Genomic DNA, 21,586 nt, shown 5'->3' on the forward strand with positions numbered 1-21,586 from the left:
GTACAAACAAATATGTCATGTTTTATAAATAAATATATGTAGATTTGTTTTTGGTTTGAAACAAAATGTTTTTTTTCCTAGAGCGTTATTCTCTGCAACAAGTAATGAAAATGCTGGGGTTAATTGGTGGAGAAAACTCTGAGGTGGAGGATTTATCAGATATCGATGATCCTGTGGGAGATGCTGAATATCAACCTCCTCCCACCAGCAGTGAAGAAGACAGTAGTGGGTGTGAGGACCCCGTGCCACAGCCCTGTCAGCCTATCAGGGGACGCAAACGTTTGCGCGAGGAATACGAGGGATATCGGTCAGATCGTGACATTGCCACATCACGCACCCCCAGGCGTCGCTCTCAGACACCGCAGGAAGAGGCTGATGTCTCAGGCAATGTCTCTGAAGATACAACACCAGGACCCAGCCATGAAGAACAGAACAACAAAGGGCGTGGAATGCGATGGAAGGCTTCTTCGCTTACCCCACATCAACCTCCGTTTGACCACGAGGAGGAAACTGTTCATGACAGAGAAGGCTGGACCCCCCTGGACTACATACAACAGTATATTGACACAGATTTGATAAAAATCATTGCAGATTGCTCAAATGCTACATCACTGTCTAGAAGTGGAGATCCACTCAACACAACAGCTGATGAAATTTTTCATTTTTTTGGTGCCTGTATTTTGATGTCTTGTGTACCATATCCTGCAATCAAGATGTATTGGTCTAAATCCTTGAGATTCCCTGCCATCACTGAAAAGTTCACACGTGATAGATTCTTCCGACTGAGGAGGTCACTCAAAGTGCTCATTGATGAGGATGTTCCAGAAGATCTGAAAGAGTGTGACAAGTTCTGGAAGGTGAGGCCTTTTCTCAACCGCATTCTGAAAGGCTGCAAATCTCAGGCTCGGCCACAGTGCGTTTCCATTGATGAACAGATGATTCCATTCACAGGAGCTTGTCCATGTCGACAATATCTGCCGATGAAACCAAACCCAGTTGGCATCAAAAACTTTGTTTGCGCAACATCAGATGGTATAGTACTGGACTTTGAGATTTATCAAGGTGCAGATGGACTCCGTGAACAAGTTGAAGAACCAGGGAATCTGGGTTTGGGAGGCTTGGTGATCGATCGTCTGTCTCAGACTCTGCATCCTAATACAAATGTGTACTGCGATCGATTCTTCACATCAATCCAGGCAGTGGAACACATGATGAAGAAGCATCTGTATATAACTGGTACAGTTATGAGGAATCGAGTTGCTGCTGCAGCGCAGAAATTGCCAAGTGACAAGACCATGAAAAAAAATGGAAGAGGAACCTCAGCACAAGTTACCAATCTGGATGGAAACATTTATGTCACCAAGTGGTTTGACAATAAACCAGTGTTGATGATGTCTACTGTACATGCGAGAGAGCCAGAAGACACGTGCCAGCGATGGGACAAGAAACTGAAACGGCATGTGACCATCTCTCGACCATTTGTTATCCGTGAATACAACTCCAAGATGGGTGGAGTTGACCTTGTGGATAGAATGATGAGCTACTATCGAATGAGTGTCCGTACAAAAAAATGGACACTGCGGATGCTGATGCACTTTACCGATCTGGCTTTAGCCAACAGCTGGCTACTGTACCGCAAAGACCTCACTCTGAATGACACACCAAAGAAAAACATCATGCAGTTCCTTCAATTCCGCATGGAAGTGGCCATGACCTTCTTGGCTCAGAGAGACAATGACAACTCTGACTTTCCAGAGCAGGAAGATGACACAGATGTTTCAGTCCAAGGGAAATTGCGTCCAGTGCAGGAAGTGCCCCACATCTCATTCCGCAGAAAGGGTAATGCACATCTGCCAGAAGTGGTACACTCAAAGAACGCATCACGATGCAGAGCAAAAGGATGCTCAGGGAAAACTCGAGTGCAGTGTGTTACATGCAAGGTGTTCCTCTGCTTACAGGCAGATCGCAACTGTTACGCTGCCTTTCATACATAGGCATGAACATTTTCCCAAGGCAAAAAAATGTTGGAGCACTTTTGGTGTGCAAGTTTCATGTTTTATGCCATGTTCAGAAATTGAAATGAACAGTTCAACAGTAGCAATGAAAAACATTTTTGAAGTGTACTTGTTTTTCTTTTTTGTCCTCCTGCAACTGTTAGCAGCACTTCATAGGACTTGCATAAAGGGGCACAAGTTGTTGCTTTGAATTTTGTTTTTGCACTCGGAAAAACTGCTGCCATGTTCAGGCAACAAATAGTTTTGTACATCATTACTCAATTGTGACGTTATTGTGTTCACTCAAATTTAAAACGAATGTCCTCATATGTGGACATCATTTTTCTCAGAAACCACATCATGTAAAAAGATAATTCTTTGTTTTTACACTCATCAGGTCCCAATTAGCCTAAATATCAAAGAGAAAATAAAAATGTATGCCTTGCAAGAGTCCGGGTCTTAGGAGGTTAAAAGGGAAAATATATGATAAGAAAAAAAATTCAATCACTCCTTGATGTCTGCATCGCGACCCTTGTTATATTACCATGTTTCACCCATAAAATCCCCAAAGAATCCAGCTGTGGTAATTCACAGCTGTGTCTTGACACTCAGTGATACATGCTACATGGAGTTTTTGGATCGAAACAAGGTAAGTACGCGATAATATCTCGTTAACGTCATAGCGTCTTTAATTCTGCTCTCGCGTGCTCTCACCTCCAGATAGGGTTTTGCTTTTAAAAAAAAAAAAAAAAATTTTTTTAAATGCTCTCCTGTTCAAAATTTTTCTTCCCCCAGAAAATTGAGATTTTAAGCTTCCCAATGGTGTATCACACATGCATATCGGACAGTTTTGAAATTCGGCCAAATTGGGGGTCTCAGAGTGGAACTTAAAGTCCAAGTGTTTTCCGCCATATAGATATATACACACATATATAATATATATTAGGGCTGTCAAAATTATCGCGTTAACGGGTGTTAATTAATTTTTTTAATTAATCACGTTAAAATATTTGACCCAATTAACGCATGCACTGAATGAGCTGTTCTCGCATTGCCTCAAACAGATTTCAATGACGCCGTTTATGGACATTAAGAGTGAAGAGAATCCCACCGGCCGCTTGGGGGTAGCCTGGTACACCAGACTCAACGCTGTTCCAGCTATTGAGTCTGGCCACCATTCCCACGGAAAAAATTTCCAGGGCGGAGCAAGCCACAGCAAACAGACAGCGGAGTGGACCAATCAGCGACGGGCAGACGTGACGTTAGTAAAATGGCGACGGCAGGACGAGGGACTTACGCACGGAAGTAAACATACGAAGAGAGCGGAGTTTATTCGACATGGCTAGCGCGAGACAGACTGTTGTCAATGACTCGTGTCGATGTGTTTTTGGTCATTTAAAACTGATTTTACCGTGGATTGGAACATATTCTCGGCTCTGCCGTTCACCATCTGTGTTGTTGAAGAGATGACTTTCGACGCGCAAGAGTGACGTTGCTCGTGAAGAACACGTCACACAAATAAACGAATCTGATTTGTCGATTGATTTTGTATCTGCTCGAAAAGGCCGTTAATGGGATGGTTCCCAGACTATTTCTCTCAGTGTTGGAAAAATACAGGGAGAATAGTCTGGCAGAGCCAGGCTAGCTTGGGGGCAGCGCAGGGCCGTTCCATACTAATGTTATTCCTTCTAATAGTGGGAGAATTAGTAGTTGTGAGACGTTTATGCTGTTGCTTTGTGCTCCACACGTATTTCGGTAAGTTTGCTTTCTTTTAGTGGCAATTATGTGTCTCTTGTTGTATTTTGGGTAAGATATGCACAGAAATACAGTATATCTGTTATAAAGGCGAGTGGACACAGGCGTTCTTTGGGCTGCGCCGTTTATTGGCATAAGCTTCTGCAACTCCTTCACAACAAACAGAAGTATCATTTAGTGAAAGCACAACAAATATTGCTATCTCTAAAAAAAAAATTATGTTCATAAAAAGAAAAGCACTTCAGTCTGTAGTCATGAGGCCCTATTCTCACTCAGCTAAACAACAATGCAAAGTGAACTGGCATTACTCAGAGTTTGGTCAATCAATTCTTATTATTGTTATTTTTATTCTTCTTATTATTATATCAACTCTACTTTTGATTGAAAATTGTACAAATTTTATTAAAACAAAAATATGAAGAGGGGTTTTAATATAAAATTACTACAACTTGTAACTATAACATTTATCTTTTATGAACTACAAGTCTTACTATCCATGGATCACTTAAACAGAAAGAATGTTAATAATGCCATTTGTGGATTTAGTGTTATAATAAACAAATACAGCACTTATGTACAGTATGTTGTATGTATATATCCGTCTTGTGTCTTATCTTTCCATTCCAACAATAATTTTTTAAATATTTTTAATTTTTAAGCTGTAATTAACTCGATTAAAAATGTTAATTGTTTGACAGCCCTAATATATATATATATATATATATATATATATATATATATATATATATATATATATATATGTATATATAAAAATACTTATTTTTTACATACCTTTTCATAAATCAGCAAGCTATAAATTTATATAACTTTTATATTACTAATTAACATCCGTAATACTGCATTAAAATGAACAAAAACAAACTCCAGTGGTAGCGCCCAATAACCCTAAAGGTTTTTTGTTTTTTTTGTTCCCCAGAGTATTTAAACAAGTGTTCTATAAAGTCACTTTGCAGGGTGGCCAGGCCACCATATTTGGGAAATAAGGTTATCGATATTCTTACCCGCATTGAGTAGGGATGGAATGGCCACACAGCGAACAAGGTCCTCCAGAAGAAGACACTGTCTTGCTATGAGGATGGCAACAAAGGTCGCCAGGGAATCATGGAAGGATAAATCGCTCACCTGGGGGACACATGCACAATTTTTGAAAAAAGCGAGAGGGGCCGCATGAATTCATTACAGGACCTCGTATAAGCCAAAAAAATATGAACATCAGAAATAAACACAAGAGCACTGCCAATTCTTTATGCTTTTTGTTCTTAACACTACACTATAGAACAGGGGTCAGGAACCTATGGCTCGGGAGCCAGATCTGGCTCTTGATGGCTGCATCTGGCTCGCAGACAAATCTTTATTTAAAAAAAAATAGATATATAAAATTACACTCCTTTGCGCATTGCGCGAAACGGCGACAGTCACCGGTCATATGCTGGTGTTGTGCAGTAATGAGCAGACCCGACTTTTGCAGCGTATTTTAACTTTTTTAATGCTCCGACAACACTCACGCAATTCGCACTAGATATCATCAAATATGAACCTAGATGTTGTTAGGGTTTTATTTACCTCTAACATGTGCTACGTTAGATCCCCCCAAGTCCCATCATGCCATTGGCTGCGTGAGCCCAGGGTGATCATGGGACATGTAGTCCGTATAATACAACCGGCAACTAGAAAGCAGGTTAATTTTAGTTGGACAGTGGCAAACATACATGTCGTTGTGTCTATATTTTTATTATCTATGAATCGCATTGGCAACGCAGATGAGGCAGAGACACTGTTCAGGTAGGGTCGCCGTGTTTTGCTGTCAAAAATAGCAGCCGATGAAACTTCCCTCATTTTTAAGTTTCGTTTTTCGTGTTCGTCAGCTAATTTTAGAAAGCCTTTTGAGAAGATGGGAAAAAGAAAAAAAGATGAGGAGTATCGTACTTTTCAGCAGGAACTGACAGAGGAATTTGCCATTATGGAGAGTTTTTGACGACTTTTCGGATAAAGACCTTCATGATGTCAAATCAAATTGAGGCAAAGCAAGTGAAGGACATGAATCCAGCACCGTTTTTTCTCTGGCTTTGGATGAGTCAACAGATGTAAGCAATTTATCCCAATTCAGCGTGATTGCAAGGTTTTGACTATGAAAGAGACAACAAGAGGGGAGGATATATTCAAGTCGTTCACTGAGTTCGCGAAAGGAAAAAATACCAATGGATAAACTTTTTCATGTGTGCACTGATGGTGCTCCATGCATGGTGGGGAAAAATAGGATTCGTGTAATTCGTGAACATGAAAAGAGACATATCGTAAGTTTTTCAATGCCTGCATGGAACAAGTATCAACCAGACTACAAAGCCATCACCAAAACCATGCAGCACCAGAAGTCACATTAATGATAAGAAATACTCATCATTGATTAGCAACAGCATAACAATGTCATTAAAAAGAATTCAGAGACTAACCCAAACCCTTGTACTTTATTTAAAAGTGTTAAAATGACATAAAATGCACACATTACTTGTAAATTTAGTTTTAAACATATTGTATGGTTCTCACGGAATTACATTTAATGAAAATGTGGTGTTCATGGCTTTCTCAGCCAAAAACATTCCCGACCCCTGCTATAGAAGGTTAAAGAGTGATGTTGAATAGTGAACCAGAAGCCATGCGTCAAAGCCAGGGTACTTCTACTTTACTATGGTTTCACTTAACCTTTCAAAACAGATTGAAATTCAAATTTGGAAATGTGTTTGACATTGGAGACTCCAGTTGAAGGCAAGGTTTGCTTGAATGATTTTGAACTTACGTCGACGTTACAAAGCAGGTCGTTGAAGCCACAGTTGCCGTTGTTGGAGGAGCAGCACAGCGCCTTGAGAATGCCAAGCCACTCCGCACTCAGGGAGCGACAGTATGCAGTAAGTTCAGCGCACAGGATGCCAATATCATTCACCCTTGAAAGCAAAACATCAGACTGATCTCAACCTCTCTGGGACAAATTTTAAGGAGTGTTTTTATCAAGTTCTATGCTATCATCCCCGTTTCCTAATGAAGTACCTCTCAGGGTCCCGGTGGTCGACGCACACGTCCATGAGCACGTTGCATACGAAGCTGTAGCGGTTGGCCGGGCTGTCGTTGAGGATCTTGCCCACCATAGAGTGGTTGAAGTTGTGCGCTGACGGGTTGGCTATGGCTTCCATCATGAACACAGGGTCCCACAGCATGTTGGAGTCCGAAGGGTCAATGTTGCAATAGATGGAGTTCTTCACTTTGGAGCAGAATTCACTAAAAAGAAAATAACGTGTGCAGGCTTCTTTACTCTTAAAATGCGAATTAATCGCAGTAATTCACAGGAATTTGTGTGTGTGCGCCTGTCTGGCTCTATACGGAAAGCATGATTGGCCTGGTCTTCAAACATGGTGGGAGGGTGCATGTTGGCCAGAGGAAGAGCGAGTTTATATTTTTAATGCGACTGGTCGAAAAATGGCTTCAAAATTGGTTAAACTAAGCTATTACTAGGATTAAAAAGATTGAGAATCAGTCAAATTGATTCAAAGGGGTTTTATTGTCAATGCACGGATCACAGTGATATTGTTCTCCAAATTAGGGGGTCTCCCATTTTTGGTATATTAAAAATAAAAATAATAAATCTAAAAAAAAAAAAAAAAATCAAGCTTTTTTTTGCTCCTCTTAAAATTTGGTCTCAGGAAAAGCATTTTTACTCTGATGAACTGCATGTTTTAGTATTTCGTATTTTAATTATTTAAAAATTGATGGGTGAGATGCAAAATTTCCTATAACTACAAAAACCGTTAACCCCATATTATAGTCGATTTAATCAATATATTTTTCAAGATTAATAAACGTATTCGCTACCTGAAAATCTCCCCAAATTTGTTCTTCAGATGACTGCAGGAGGTGTAGAGGTCATACAGGTAGGCCAAGATGCAACGTTCAGCTGAACAACAGTCCGCTGGGTTTACACCTGACTTTACCACGATGCGCAGCCTAGAAGATAATGTTTGAATGATTTCAAGGTGATATTAATGCACTTGGTGTTGCTGGTCAAAGGCTCTTTTTACCCATCGAAAACCTGCGCCGTCTGCTCGGGGTTTAGTATGAGGCAGGAGTGGTACCTCCTGAGCACAGCAACAATGCACAGACACAGGCTGGTGGTGTAGCTACCCACCAGGCTAGACGACTTGAGAAGAAGTTCGGCTTCTACCAGGCTAAGCTCGTTTAAAAGCTAAGAAAAAAAATGGTTCATTAACAAAGATTTGATCATGTTCAAATTCAAAACTAGCGTTTACCTGAATAGCAAAGTCAACGAGGCCACTAATGTTGAGGGAGTATTCCATGAGGTCAAAAATGAACTGAATGTGCTGGACTAGAGGCAAGTGATAGGACATCCCTAAGGCGAAGCTGGTGATCTGTTCCAGCACATTTCGGGACACCTGGAACAAAATAGGAAACAACCATATGACAGCGGTCACTTATGGTGATTCCCAACTTTCTGACAGAAAACAAAGTCAAGTATATTACACATTGAAATTGCATCCAAGCACATCCATTTGCGTTTCAAATAAGTCATTCTAGCAGCCCACTTGGTTTGGGCTACTTGCATGAATTATCCTGAAATGTCAACTATAACGGAAAATATCAAAGTGTGAAAGGGCCTAACCTGTGAAGTGACCTGGTGCTGGTCAAAGTGGGAGAGGTGCTGGAACTTTGAGAAGATATCTTCGGCAGTGGGAAAGGCCTCTGGTTTACTCCTCTTTCTCTTTTGTCCCTCCTCGCCCCCTGTACAAAAGGGTGTGTGATGTGTGACGAGATCAAGTTCAGGCAAGGCAAATCAATCAAGCTGATGACATTTTAATTTCGAATTGAAAAATTCATGATGTCACTTGATGTTGTGCTTCTTACCCACAAAAGTCACAGTAAAGGTAACATAGTATATACTGAATATTGCAACTACCGTATTTTTCGGACTTTTAAGTCGCACCAGAGTATAAGTTGCACCAGCCCAAAAATGCGCAATGAAGAGGGGAAAAAAACATAAGTCACACCAGAGTATAAGTCGCATTTTTGGGGGAAATTTACTTGCTAAAATCCAACACATAGAACAGATACTTAAGTCATCTTGAAGGGAAATTTAAAACAAAAATACAATAGAGAACAACATGCTGAAGAAGTGTACAGTATGATAATGTTACATGATGCATGAACAATGAAATGCGAACGTGGCTGGTATGTTAACGTAACATAGCCATTAAGAGTTATTCAGATAAGTATAGCATAAAGAACATGAAAAAACACTGAAAAATACGGTACTTGTAATAAAAGAATCTGAACAATGTCTTAACAAAGGTTATCAATAGTGAACATTGCGACTTTTTGAGGGTTTGCGATAGATTGCTATATTAAAACTAGAAGAATTGGAATAGATATGTTTTGGAAGACTTTGGTTAACTCACCATGACCACATTGTATTAATATAATACCGCTTATTCCAGGCGAAGAGGGTTTATTTGTGAATGATGAAGATTGTTGTAGATAAAAGGCAAATGTGGGTAGTAATGCATTACATTTGAGTAACTTTTTGAGAAAAGTTTACTTCTAAGAGTAATTTTAAAACGTCATACTTTCTACTTGAGTAGATCTGTGAAGAAATGCTACTCATACACTGCTACTTTGGGCTACACTAGAGTAGTTACATTTTTCCGCTTTATTCAACATTTTGACTTTATTTTTGCAAGAGAAGCCAACAGTAGCTCCACCAGTTTCACCGATGAAAAGTAACAACAATAATCTACGACTCCATTATACTAAAGAGACTCAAGCTTGCCGTTCTTCTATCATGCCAGCCTGTTCAATTACAGTGTCTTTAAAGCACCGTATAAAGTATTTTCTGTATGTGGTGAAAAATAAAAAACTACAATTAAAAAAAATAAATTAAACATCGTTAGCAGTTACTCACAATGTTACTCATGACTTGAGTATTCTTTTCACCAAATATTTTTTTTCACTTGTACTTGAGTACAGTTTTTGGATGACTACTTTTACTTTCATTTGAGTTATTATTATTTTGAAGTACCGCTATTCTTTCTTCAGTACAATCTTTGGCTACTCTACCCACCTCTGACAAGAGGGATCCAGGACACCATGCCTCTGCACACTTGCTGCTTTTATGAAGCAACAAAAAAACAATTGCGCGGATGGGGCTATTGCGCATGCGCACATTGCGATGGCGATGTGTAAACAATATATTGTGCAGGCCGATAAAATATGATAATGTTGTGTTTTTCCTATTGTGTCATAATTTATAATTCTGTTTCCATTTGGCCTACACAAGTGCAAAACACAATGACAGCTACAATTTTAGTTTTGGCAAACCACAAAGTGAAATGAGAAGGTTATGAAAATTAATAATAATAATAATTAATAATTTAAATAAAATGTCCAAATCAGTAAGTATTCCATGTTTTGCTGGGCATTTTACCAAACTGAAAAGCTCTCAGTCTCAGTAAGTGTTTAATTTGCTCAACTGCAATGGCTTTTATCCATAATTATTTTAATGAAACTAAAGATTGATTTGAAGTTCCAAATGAGGTCATTTTGATTTTCTTTACAACATGAAGTCGTTGTGAGCAATAACCTTCTAAAACAGCCTGAAGTACCTAATGCAAAACAATCACATACTGTTAGACAGATTAAGCACACAAAATTGGATATAATGAAAAGCCCTGTAATTACAACTGCATTCAAAGATAATGGAGACGAGTTTAGATGGAGGCGTTAACACGTGAACTAAAAAAGCTGGCAGGCCTGCTATGAAAAATATTGTGACATAAAACCAACTCATTTTGAAACGAGAGACAAAGTACCTGTTTCTGCAGTGCTTTTGCGGTTGAGCACCTTCAAGATATCTTTGGTTATCTTCTTGATGGTGTGCCGGGCCTCGTCCCGTAATTTGCCCACGCCGTATAGGACCACGAGCCGCTGGTTGCACTCATGGCTGGCATTCTCCTCCTGAAGACAAAGATTTTGCGAGGGGAGAGAAGGCAGCAAATAAATCATTGGGGAAGAGATGGCCAAGATAACCTGAGTCGCGGCGAACAGACATCAAATTAAATTGTATTTCTTTACAGACTATGGCTACATCTGATATTTTGGAAGAAAAGCACATAGTGAGTAAATAAACACACTCACAGTGTATAAAAATATATATTGTGACGGGAAAGGAAGAAATACTTGGAACCTGTCACAGTGTTTCGCAAAGACAGAAAATAGTTTTTAACCATGCCATGATATGAACTTTAAACCCAACGGATTTCACTCAAAAATATAGAATTCTTTGAACTGTAACTTATGCTGGTTTTCTTCTCACCTGAGGAATAGGGAAGTGGGTGGCATATTGAATGTGTCGCGGCTGCTCATACAGCTGGGGAAATGCGGGGTCCATGCTCTTGTCTTTGCAAGTATTCTTGCAGTCCTGCTCAGGTACAGATTTTTCTGGTGAGGGGCTGCCCTTTGTCTCACAGTGCATCGGAGGAGAGAACATCTGCAAGGTGGACAGTGAAGAACTGTGACTTGCACACATGACATCCCTTGTTTACAACTATTATTCCATTAAAGCAACACTAGGTAATTTTTCAAACGTTATAAAATATTTTCATAACATTTGTGATGACATGTCGACTAAGAACTAGTTGAATGACACCTGTTTTATATTTTGAAGGAGTATCACTTTCATTAGCACAAATTTACTTTGAGTAGGGTGGCAGGAACCCTGCCACACAAAAAACGTAATATGTGCTGACTGCTTTACAGTTTACGCACTTCCCCGTTTCCTCAATCGTTATAAAGATGGAAGTCGATGTGAACGCTTTTGCGCAAATTCTGCAAAGATGGCAGAGTAACAACAGAGACAAAAAGTTTTGTCTGAGGAGACAAAAAAAGAAAAAGGGAGGCTACCAGCATAAAAGGACACTCAAGAAGAAACACTGGCCCGGCTTTCAATCGCTGGCATGACCCTGTCCCTCCCCTCAACCCAATCCGTCAGCATGGATGAGTTCGGGTGTTGGGGGGCTGTCAGGGAATACGGTACAAAATCAAACGTTTCTTATCGTCAACATCGTCATATGCTATTGTTTAGCCACTGCTGGATTAATTACCTCATTACTATTCATCCTTCACATAGCTGCTGGAAAAAGAAATAGGTAGCTCAGGATTTTACTAGAGCTGAAACGAATACTCGAGCAACTCGAGTAACTCGAGTTTAAAAACCGATCCGAGTAATTTTATTCACCTCGAGTAATCGTTTATTTTGACAGCTCTAAGCATCACGTTTTGCTCGGACTACTTTTAATGCGGGACAACGCGCTGATGTCACGTGCGGAGAGGAAGAAGGGAAAAAAAAACTTACTGCAGCCGACAGCCGCTACAAACGACGCCGACATTGCTAAATACTAGCCCGCACGATGCTACGTTGGTAGCAGGTAGCGTCTGATGCGTCTCATAGAGATCACATGTATGTTGAACTAGATGCGAATTGACAGACTCGGCCGCGTCTGGGCAGCGTTAGTAAACAGCCGCCATCTTAAAGCAGTAGAGCGCTAAGCGCTAATAAAGAGCGCGAAGCGCTAATAAATAAGATTAACGTTACTGTCACTACTAGCTCACGTAACGTTAGCCCTGCGGAGGGCTAGGTTTCTATTAATTATGACCACTGTCGATGCGTGGCTAATGTGTCTTACATACAGGCTTTAACATAACATAGCATTGTGCAGTGATGAAGGTGTAAAATAAAAACTTAATAATGCTAAATATCAATTTTAGCTCAGTAGTCATTGCTAGATAAAACACCAAGTAGCACTGGTCCCTAATGTGCTCCAATACAGCCTGTATCATACATTTATTTTGAACACCGCAAAAATTCAAAATCCTATCAGGACTTACAGTTTAGACTAACTTAAAACTTAAATAGAACTTAAAAATGGCTTGACACAAATAGAAATTCCATTGAAACACGTGGGAAAAAATCCTAACTTTTAAGTGATGTGAGTTATCAAGCGTAACGGCATTTTTAGGTAAGATATATATATATATGTATATATATTTTTTTTAATAAGATCTAAAAGTTTTTTGAGTGAAAGCAGTGAATTAGTCTTTTTATATTCTAGTTACATCTGAGATGCAATTGTTGGCTGTTTTCAACAATATACATCGAAAATAAAGACATTGATTGACTGAAAATGGTTCAAGATTAGATGAAATGTCTTGTTTTCTCATGTATATTTATAATTGCTCTTCACCTAAAAATATATTTGTTTTATCCGATTACTCGATTAATCGATAGAATTTTCAGTCGATTACTCGATTACTAAAATATTCGATAGCTGCAGCCCTAGATTTTACAACACTGTGTGCTGGTCCTCATGGGAAACGCACTCTTCCTTAAAGCAAAACACTACCACTTTTGTCCATCTGCGTCACTAAAATCGACCAAAACTGAAAAGTTACCTAGTGTTGCTTTGAACAAAATATCCAATATTTTTCCTGTTGAATATTGGATTTTAAATACCTAGATACAACAATTTTCAAAATAAGTTTTGCTGTAATTGTTGACAATTATCTAACTGATCTCTAAAATTGATTGATTTCCTAGCCCTTCCCTTGCTTGTTGTATTTATAAACCGCACACCTCTTCAAAATTGGCACTCGAATTGTGGTCGATTTCCATGGACTCTGACAGGCCGGTGTCCTCCATCTTGATGCTGCTGCCCGCATCCTGGTCTTTGCGATCAGAGTCGTCCGACGGCTCGTCACTGGGGGAGCGCGGGCGTGGTATGTGGCCGTCAGAGGACAGGTCTCCGCGGGAGATGAGTGTGCACATGTAGATGTTGTGCGAAAAGACGTCATGGCGGATGAGCTCGCAGAAGAGGAGTACCAGGTTTGAGAACTCCACTCGCTCGTTCTCATTCCCGGGCTCGGCTAAAGACAGTACAAAAATTGGTTATGAATAATTCATTACTAGCTTCTATTAGTGTCTAATCTGCTTTAAAACATGTACTTTGGGTGATGAAATAAGAGGCAGAGACTCACTTAGTGTAGGGGCCTGAGTATCTAAGAACTGAAGCAGAACATCCTGAAAGACTGGAAGCGTAGCTGTGGAAAGGGAGCCTGACGACACAGAGCCCTTCTCATCCACCACCTCAGACTCACCGCAACGCTGTCACGCACACACGTACAGATATAAGCCTTTGAATGCTACAGATATAAGCCTTTGAATGCTAGCTACTGAATTGCAAAAGTGTATTGGCACTGTCTAATAGAAACCAGGATTATCCATTCGCTAGTCTGTGCAACTAGACCCGTTCAAGGCTACAAGGACTGGAGCCAAATCGTTAGCGTAGAAACAACCTTTTCACAATATTATGACTGTTCTCATAAATCTATGACTCTTCCCTTTGGAATTATATATGACTCTTCCCTTTGGAATTATATATATATATACACACATATATATATATATATACACATATACACATATATATACACACATATATATATATATATACACATATACACATATATATACACACATATACACACACACATATATATATATATATATATATATATATATATATAGTAGTTATAAAATTGTATATAATTTGTAAAATTAACTTCTCTCTTACTACTCTTGCACTTTTCTGAAAATACCTTATCTAAAACTTTTTTTCTGAGAAATTTTGAGATTTTGTTCTGATAAAATGATCAAAAATACATTTTAAAATATGTTGAACATCGGTCTTAACTAGAGGTGGGAATCTTTGGGCACCTAACGATTCGATTACGATTACGATTCAGAGGCTCCGATTCGATTATAAAACGATTATTGATGCACCCCCCTCCTTTTTTTTTGTCTCTCTTTTTTTTTTTTTTAAATGTTTTGTACATTAGTTCCAAAATTGTTCAAAAATACTCTCAGGCTAAACCACACTACTATTTCAGTATCAAGTTAACATATAGCAGTAAACAAATATACAAAAATAACATTAAATAAAAAACTCCAGTCCCCATTCTGTATCAACAGCTTTAAACTACATTCAATTAATTTAATGTTGCGAATCAACCGTTAAATTTGTTAAAATTGCTCCCGTTATGCCATAATTTCCCTTTTGTCTACTTTCGACATGTGAAAGTTTTAAAACTATTTTAAAGATAGATTCAAGTCAATATTTTACCGATTTAGGAGTATTTTAGATAAAAAGTTAATTAGGTTATGCTTGGAAGGTTCGCTACAACAGCCTTGCAGTGAAGTGTACTGCTTTAAGATGGCGGCCGTTTATAACGCCCGCATCTAGCTTTTTGTAGATGTACTGCTAAAACTACCAAATCTATATTGCATCTAGTCCTATATAAATGATATCCACCGTAACATTATATGGATGAACTTTGTAGCAGCTTTTCGGCAGCAGTCAGGTATGTTGTTGTGTTTTTTTATCTCGTTGCATGAGTTGAGCTAGAGCCGCGAGTTGAGCATTGGCATTACCCGAGGGGCCGGGTAATGGGAAGCATGATGTTTAGCTACTCTCGCTCCGTTCCATCCCGAAGACCGCGCGGCGCGCTGAGTGTTGTGTACATCCGCTTTACTTCGCATATTTCAATAATCGGAATTTGGATGTTTGTGAATCGTTCTCGAATCTTCCACGGCCGAATCGCGAATAATCTAAGAATCGGAAATTTTACACACCTCTAGTCTTAACCTCAATGTATCTTGATTATTTTTATACATATACAAAAATTATGACTTTAATTTGATCCACGTTCATTTAGACCAGTGCTTCTGAATTATTTTCTGTTACGCCCCCCAAAGGAAGACATAAATTTTTCGCGCCCCCCCCCAACTCTCTGCCGCCACTGTAAATAGTATCATTTGTCTATAATATTACTATTACAAGTACGCCTCAGCCTAACCGTGTGTCCATTTTTTTCTATTAAAGAAAAAAAGTAACATAGATCAACTTATAATAAAGTATAACTTTATTAACATTGTTTGGTTTGTAACAGAAAAGACTTAACGCGCATCAATTTGCTGAATTTAAAAAAAAAGTCACATCCAAACTGTAAAAATACACTCAAGGTACATTTCTGACCATTTGATACTGAAAAATAATATATGATAAAATCAGTAAATAATAACAAATTCAACTTGATTAGAAACATTTACTCTTGAGGACAACATGCCAAAAAATTTGACCGAAAAAACAAAACTGACTAGAAGGGGGGAAAAAGTGTCTTTGGACAGAAGGAAAGTTTTTATTTTTGTTGCACACAGTATCACCAGTGGTGGTCACCAGTGGTGATACTGTGGTGATTCACCACAGTGCTCACTGGTTTACTGATATAACACCGACAAAGCGGAACGATTGGGACAATTGGCAATATTCGGCACGTTTTCGCTGAAAAACAATCAAGCGGCTTATCAATGAGATTGAGGTCTAATGTCTTTAAGTGGCATCTTAATTGAATTGGCTTCAGACTCACCGCTATAATCATTTTTAGACTCAGTAAACAGTGGTCTTTCCTCATTTCCCACTATATTAACAGTCAAAGCCAAAAGGCAAACGGCCCGAAAAAAGCGCATTCTCGGCGGCCGAGGGAGAACCGTAGGTGAGGGCGGTGGTCGTGACGATCCCAAGCCGAAAACGGCACTTCTCGGGTGGACACGTTAGAACCGGAGAAGACAGTGGGTCGCTGCGTGCGTCCGACTGGAAAACGGCTTTCGAAAACGGCGCACAGCTCTCCATGAGTCTCTTCCGTGAGCTCTTGCTTACTTCGAAAATACTGCGCGCACTTTGAAAAAGAGAGCGCCACTGCCACCCACGGAGTGGATGTGCAAGTACACTTTATTCTAGTACGGCAAAAATTTTTTTAAAAAGTATGTTCCCCGAGGTCACACGCTCCACCCCTGGCATCCCTCCGCGCCCCACTATTTGAGAAGTACTGATTTAGACTAATACAGGATCACTTGCAAATGTGAATGTTACTACAGCTGTGACACCTACATGCTGAGATTACATCAAGAATACCAGCGTGGTTGGAAACCGGCCAATTAAGCAAGGAGCCAAGGTGGTGCTTACCTCTGCCTCAATGTCAGCCTGTCGCTTCTCCAGCAGCTTGGCCACCACCATTGCCCTGTGTCTACCTGACCGCTTACAGCACACAGCCCATTCACAAAGCAGGGTCACCACTGCGTCGTCATCTGGCGACATCTGCACCAAAGTACACTTTGTAAGCAATATATTAGACAATTTTCCTTTTGAAAGGAATCAAGTACCTCATGGCCGTCCTTGCTTTGGCCTGAACCAAATATTCGGTTGTACAAGGAGTCCAGCGAGTTATTAAAGTCAGACTTCTCGAAGCTGTGGTTGTCCAAAACCTCCAGGGTGTGCAGCACCCTCCCAATAGTGAATCCTGACCATGAAGCAAAGACATTGTCGAATAACAATCCAGTGCTCCCAAAAATAAACCTCATCCTACGAACAGATGTTATAGGGAGACAAAGAAGCAGTTTTCCCAACCTGCTGTCGTCTCCTGGCACTTGTCAAATGACCAGCGGAATTCCACTGCTTGACCTCGCTCCTTCACTTGCTCCTCGATCTCTCTCAGCTTTACACGGACCTTGGGTTGGTAGTGGAAAATAAAATAGCTTGTTGGACTGCGATGTAATGGTCTATTTTTATACTGCAGATATTGGTACCTGCTGTGTGAAAGCAGTGTTTCCTCCTGGCATTGGTAAACTGGAGGGTGCAATGGGCAGAAGGTCAAGAGGAGAGCCAGTCTTGTTTCTGCTGTCTGTTAGAGAGTAATGCCACACCAGTGCACTGGGGCAACACAACACTATGCTCTGTGGGAGGACAAAGCAAATTTTATGAATAACAACATGCGACAGAAATAATAAAGAGATATTAAAACCTCAGAGGGGAGAGGAAATATAACAGAATTTCTTATTCTGATGGTAACCATTTCATTCACTCTAAAGGGACAGACAACACCTTTAACATGAACATGTGGTCTTTCCCTTCGGCACGCATAGGACTTTGTTGTTGTTTTTAATTACAGGATAGGATATGAAAATTGTGATATGAAAATAATAATCCCTTGAAACAAAATTATGACTATTAAAACTATGCCTGGCGGCTGAGCGTGGCACCTGCAACATGCAGCTGAGGCCAAAAACCAAAGGACGGTGCTGGGGGCAGATGTAGAAGTCTGTGAACGGCGTCTGGGGCTGGTTCCCTCCAGCCGGCTGCGAGGTCGGCGTCGGGGGCAGGGCGTTGCCTTGTGGTGTCAAAATGCCGTGCGCCTGGTGGCCACTGCCCGCACCAGGACCAAGGCTGCCGTCACTTAGCAACAGGTTAAGGCGGCGCGTGCAGAAGTAAGCCAGCCTACGTGACAAGTAGGCCGACTGTACGAATTCCCCCGAGTACTGTGGGAGAGGAAGCGGTGCACAGCATCACAACCACAAACCTACCTACACACTTATGACATATAGGGATGAAAGAAACAAAACGAAAGGCTCACTGATGTATGAAGGTACACAGCTGCTACATGACAAACTCTTGACAGCCTGTCAGGTCGCACTGGTGTGTATAACTGTGTGTTTGTGTGTGGTACGGCAGCACCGGGAATGATGAAATGCTCAGGGAGCGTAATTGGGCTGTCAGATGAAGGTGACAAAGGTCTACCTGCAGTAAAAGTGGCAGGAGGAGTCTCAGGAGCTCATCCTCGCCAGGTCGGACCTTCTCGAAACACTCCAGCACCCATGTAAGAAACTCATGTCGGTCCAGCATTCCGTCCTGTACAGATTCAAATTCAAAATTAAATTTATTAATATAGCCCTTTACAAAAACCCGAGAGGTCCTCATAGTGCTATACTGGTTCTGTCAGTTCAAAGCTATGCATTAAGAAATACAATTTTAACTAACTAAATGGATTGACTTATTAACTTAGCACACACATCTGCTGTTGGAGGCAGCCTTTTCCTCAACGACAACAACAACAACAACAAAAAAATTGGCTTAAACGCCCTTGAGATAACTCGATCCAAGTTAAATTTTGCTGTGAGTGGTCTTTCAAGTAGGAGGTTAAATTTATTCTAACACTGTTCATCCCTTCAAAATAGAATGGATGCCAATTCCAAGAGTTTTTAACCAGCAATTAAGTTCCACTGACTTGAAACATGAACATGGCTAGCTTTTCGTTGTACTCCCACTGCTTGATGGCCGTTTCCACATCAGCAGGAGTGGCTGGGAGAGGTGAGCTGCAACCTTGACTGGGGAACTGTCGGTAGAACTCAGCCACCTTCTGTAGCTGCTCCCACAGATATTTCGTTATGATTTGGGTCCATTCTATGCAAACGTATATTTGATTGTCAAATAAATAGTCATATCATTTATAGTCAAATAGTTGCGAAGGGAAGCATATCTCTTACCTATACAAGGATCAATCACGTGTCTCTTTTTGACTTTCGTTTCTGTAATGGCCGCGTGATAAGCGCAAGTCATCTTGATCATCCATGCTGAGCGCATGACAGGGACCAAGTACTTGGCCAAGTACCCGAAAACCTCCTCCTTCTTGCTGAAAATTGGCACCTGTGAAAATGAATAGCAACATCAAAAAAATGAAAAATACCAGGCTGTGTTGGAGGGGATACCAACTGATCTGTAGCAGATGCTATATTTTCCGACAGACGTGGTGGCCCAATCAACCACTGGCTGCATCATCCACGTGAGTAAATCACCATAGCATCCCAAACAGATGCCTCAGGAAAGGATAACAGCCTAACAGGTAGTGCATCCTAACATGGCTTTGATTACATTTAGCATGACTGATACCAAGGTGTGCTGTGGTTAGGGTTGCCAACTCCCTAAAGAAAAAAATAAGGGATGCCTCATTGGTAGAGCCGGCCGGCCTGATGAACGTCATGCTTTAGGTTTTTTTTTTTATATGTAAAAAAATTTCAATAATAATTTTAACATTATATATATATAAAACAATTTTACTCAAACTTGAATTAATTAGGTGCACATTTGAGTGATAAAAGCGCATGGAAAAACAGCAATGCATTTTTAATACAAGAAATACTAGAATAAAATCTATCCTCTATCATTTTTCATGCTTGATTTAAAAATGTTTAATCTAATTATTATTCTTATAAATAATAATAATTTTATACTTAAGTTTCTGGGTTTTTGTGTGTGTGTGTTTTTGTTATTTATTTATCTTACAACTCAGGTGCGTTCAAAGTCTCAGCAATAACATTTTCGTAAACAATCACTCCAAATATGTGGAAAAAACAAATGAAATTGACAACACAAAAAAACAATACAATTAGTGAAAATAAAGTACGCATGAATTAAGAAGAAAACAAATTATCATCATTTTTACCATGCTTTTAACTCAAGCTTCACTAAAATTTCTTAACTCCTACACTCTATGTTGTCTCGAGATGAGTGGGATTGTCATTGTTCTGCCAGCTCATTGGTCAGTAAGCAGGAGAGGCGGGGAAATGTGTTTTCCTGTGTATTTTTGTAAAGTACCATACCAGTATTCGTTCGTTCTACAACTAAGATACTCTTTTTGAATTTTATGATAATAAGGGACAAAGAGTGTCCCTTGAAAGCTCAATACGGGACACGCACTCTTGTTTTTGAATACTGGACGGTTGGCAACCCTAGCTGTGGTAAACGTCTTCAATGGAGTGCTTCGAAATTATTTTACCCCCATCCCCCAAGGTAGAGGCAAATATTACACGAAAAAAAAAACATCTTCTAAAAGCATTTAATATGTCGTCATTTCCCTTCAAATCAAAGATGCTATTGCGTTTATCCCATCTGTACACTGTTGCTCACAAAGGGGAAAGCAGCATTCCCTGAAACATGTCAAGAGTGTCTCACGCTAATTCAAGTGCAGGGTGTCTTTCTGCATGTTGTAAATTAGCTCGTTGAGCAGCATTGAAGATGCTCTTTAATCATGTGTATTCTTTGTCTTTAAAGTCAATTACCGGCACATTTTCAGACAGTATTCAATGTCGCCATTTTTATGGCCAATATGCATTCAGCCCAATCTGCCTAAGTTCTAGCCATTTATAATTAAACAGAGGAGCACTTTTACAGGTGAGATTGTTTAAGATTAGTACAGAAATGTTTTTTTTTTTCCCCAAATAAAGGCACCCCCCATCTACAGTTGAACAAATAAATGCAGTAGGTCATTACACAAATTGGGTCTTTTTAGTCCAAGCTTTGAATGACTTCATCGCCCAGATGCTACTCCTGGCCAATCAGGAACGATTGAGGAGAATTTATAGAGCGCCAGAGGCAATAGATTGAGGAGGAAAAACATTTCAGTCTGAGTATGCTCCCTCTCAAACCAATAGTAATCAATCCCTTAATGAGAATTCCAGAGACCTCCAATTAAGGGTCAACCTACCTTTTTGGCCAATTGTGTTAGTGGTTTTGTGCCAGCTAAATCCGTGAACCAGTTATTAACTGAGCTCTGCGATCTTGCTGTGACCAGCCAGAAATTATCCTTCTGGTTGACCTGCGGCTTGCGCTTGCCCGTGTCGGGAAAGGTGTTGTAGCGCAGTTTCTCGGCGATGATGTTGCTAAAGTTTGAACTGATCTGTGAAATAAGAAAAGCTGTCACATTGAAGTGCAATACACAGTGGAATGGAAAAAGTTTTTGGGCCCTTCCTGGTTTATTTATTTATTGTATTTTGTTGCTACAGCGAAAGGCAACACAGGTAAGCACACTGTAAAAAT

At 40.0% G+C, this 21,586-nt stretch overlaps 1 protein-coding gene across 7 annotated transcripts in view; it reads right to left on the reverse strand.

The window, feature by feature from the left end:
* med12 (mediator complex subunit 12) overlaps positions 1 to 21,586 on the reverse strand; it is a 52,321-nt gene that overhangs the window by 23,541 nt on the left and 7,194 nt on the right. For all 7 annotated transcript variants that reach the window (XM_057850191.1, XM_057850188.1, XM_057850193.1 and 4 more), the window contains exons 3-22: positions 21,255 to 21,446; positions 19,258 to 19,417; positions 18,999 to 19,174; positions 18,512 to 18,622; positions 17,977 to 18,252; positions 17,524 to 17,670; positions 17,345 to 17,444; positions 17,101 to 17,237; positions 16,904 to 17,035; positions 13,860 to 13,986; positions 13,459 to 13,748; positions 11,143 to 11,316; positions 10,640 to 10,784; positions 8,437 to 8,555; positions 8,066 to 8,209; positions 7,838 to 8,001; positions 7,632 to 7,763; positions 6,813 to 7,040; positions 6,565 to 6,709; positions 4,772 to 4,892 (exon numbers count right to left, since the gene is read on the reverse strand). In XM_057850191.1, coding sequence (XP_057706174.1) covers positions 4,772 to 4,892; positions 6,565 to 6,709; positions 6,813 to 7,040; positions 7,632 to 7,763; positions 7,838 to 8,001; positions 8,066 to 8,209; positions 8,437 to 8,555; positions 10,640 to 10,784; positions 11,143 to 11,316; positions 13,459 to 13,748; positions 13,860 to 13,986; positions 16,904 to 17,035; positions 17,101 to 17,237; positions 17,345 to 17,444; positions 17,524 to 17,670; positions 17,977 to 18,252; positions 18,512 to 18,622; positions 18,999 to 19,174; positions 19,258 to 19,417; positions 21,255 to 21,446 — 3,220 coding nt within the window. The remainder of the gene's footprint in view (positions 1 to 4,771; positions 4,893 to 6,564; positions 6,710 to 6,812; positions 7,041 to 7,631; positions 7,764 to 7,837; positions 8,002 to 8,065; positions 8,210 to 8,436; positions 8,556 to 10,639; positions 10,785 to 11,142; positions 11,317 to 13,458; positions 13,749 to 13,859; positions 13,987 to 16,903; positions 17,036 to 17,100; positions 17,238 to 17,344; positions 17,445 to 17,523; positions 17,671 to 17,976; positions 18,253 to 18,511; positions 18,623 to 18,998; positions 19,175 to 19,257; positions 19,418 to 21,254; positions 21,447 to 21,586) is intronic.

Source organism: Corythoichthys intestinalis, chromosome 11 (genome assembly GCF_030265065.1).
Source record: "Corythoichthys intestinalis isolate RoL2023-P3 chromosome 11, ASM3026506v1, whole genome shotgun sequence".
NCBI lineage: Eukaryota > Metazoa > Chordata > Actinopteri > Syngnathiformes > Syngnathidae > Corythoichthys > Corythoichthys intestinalis.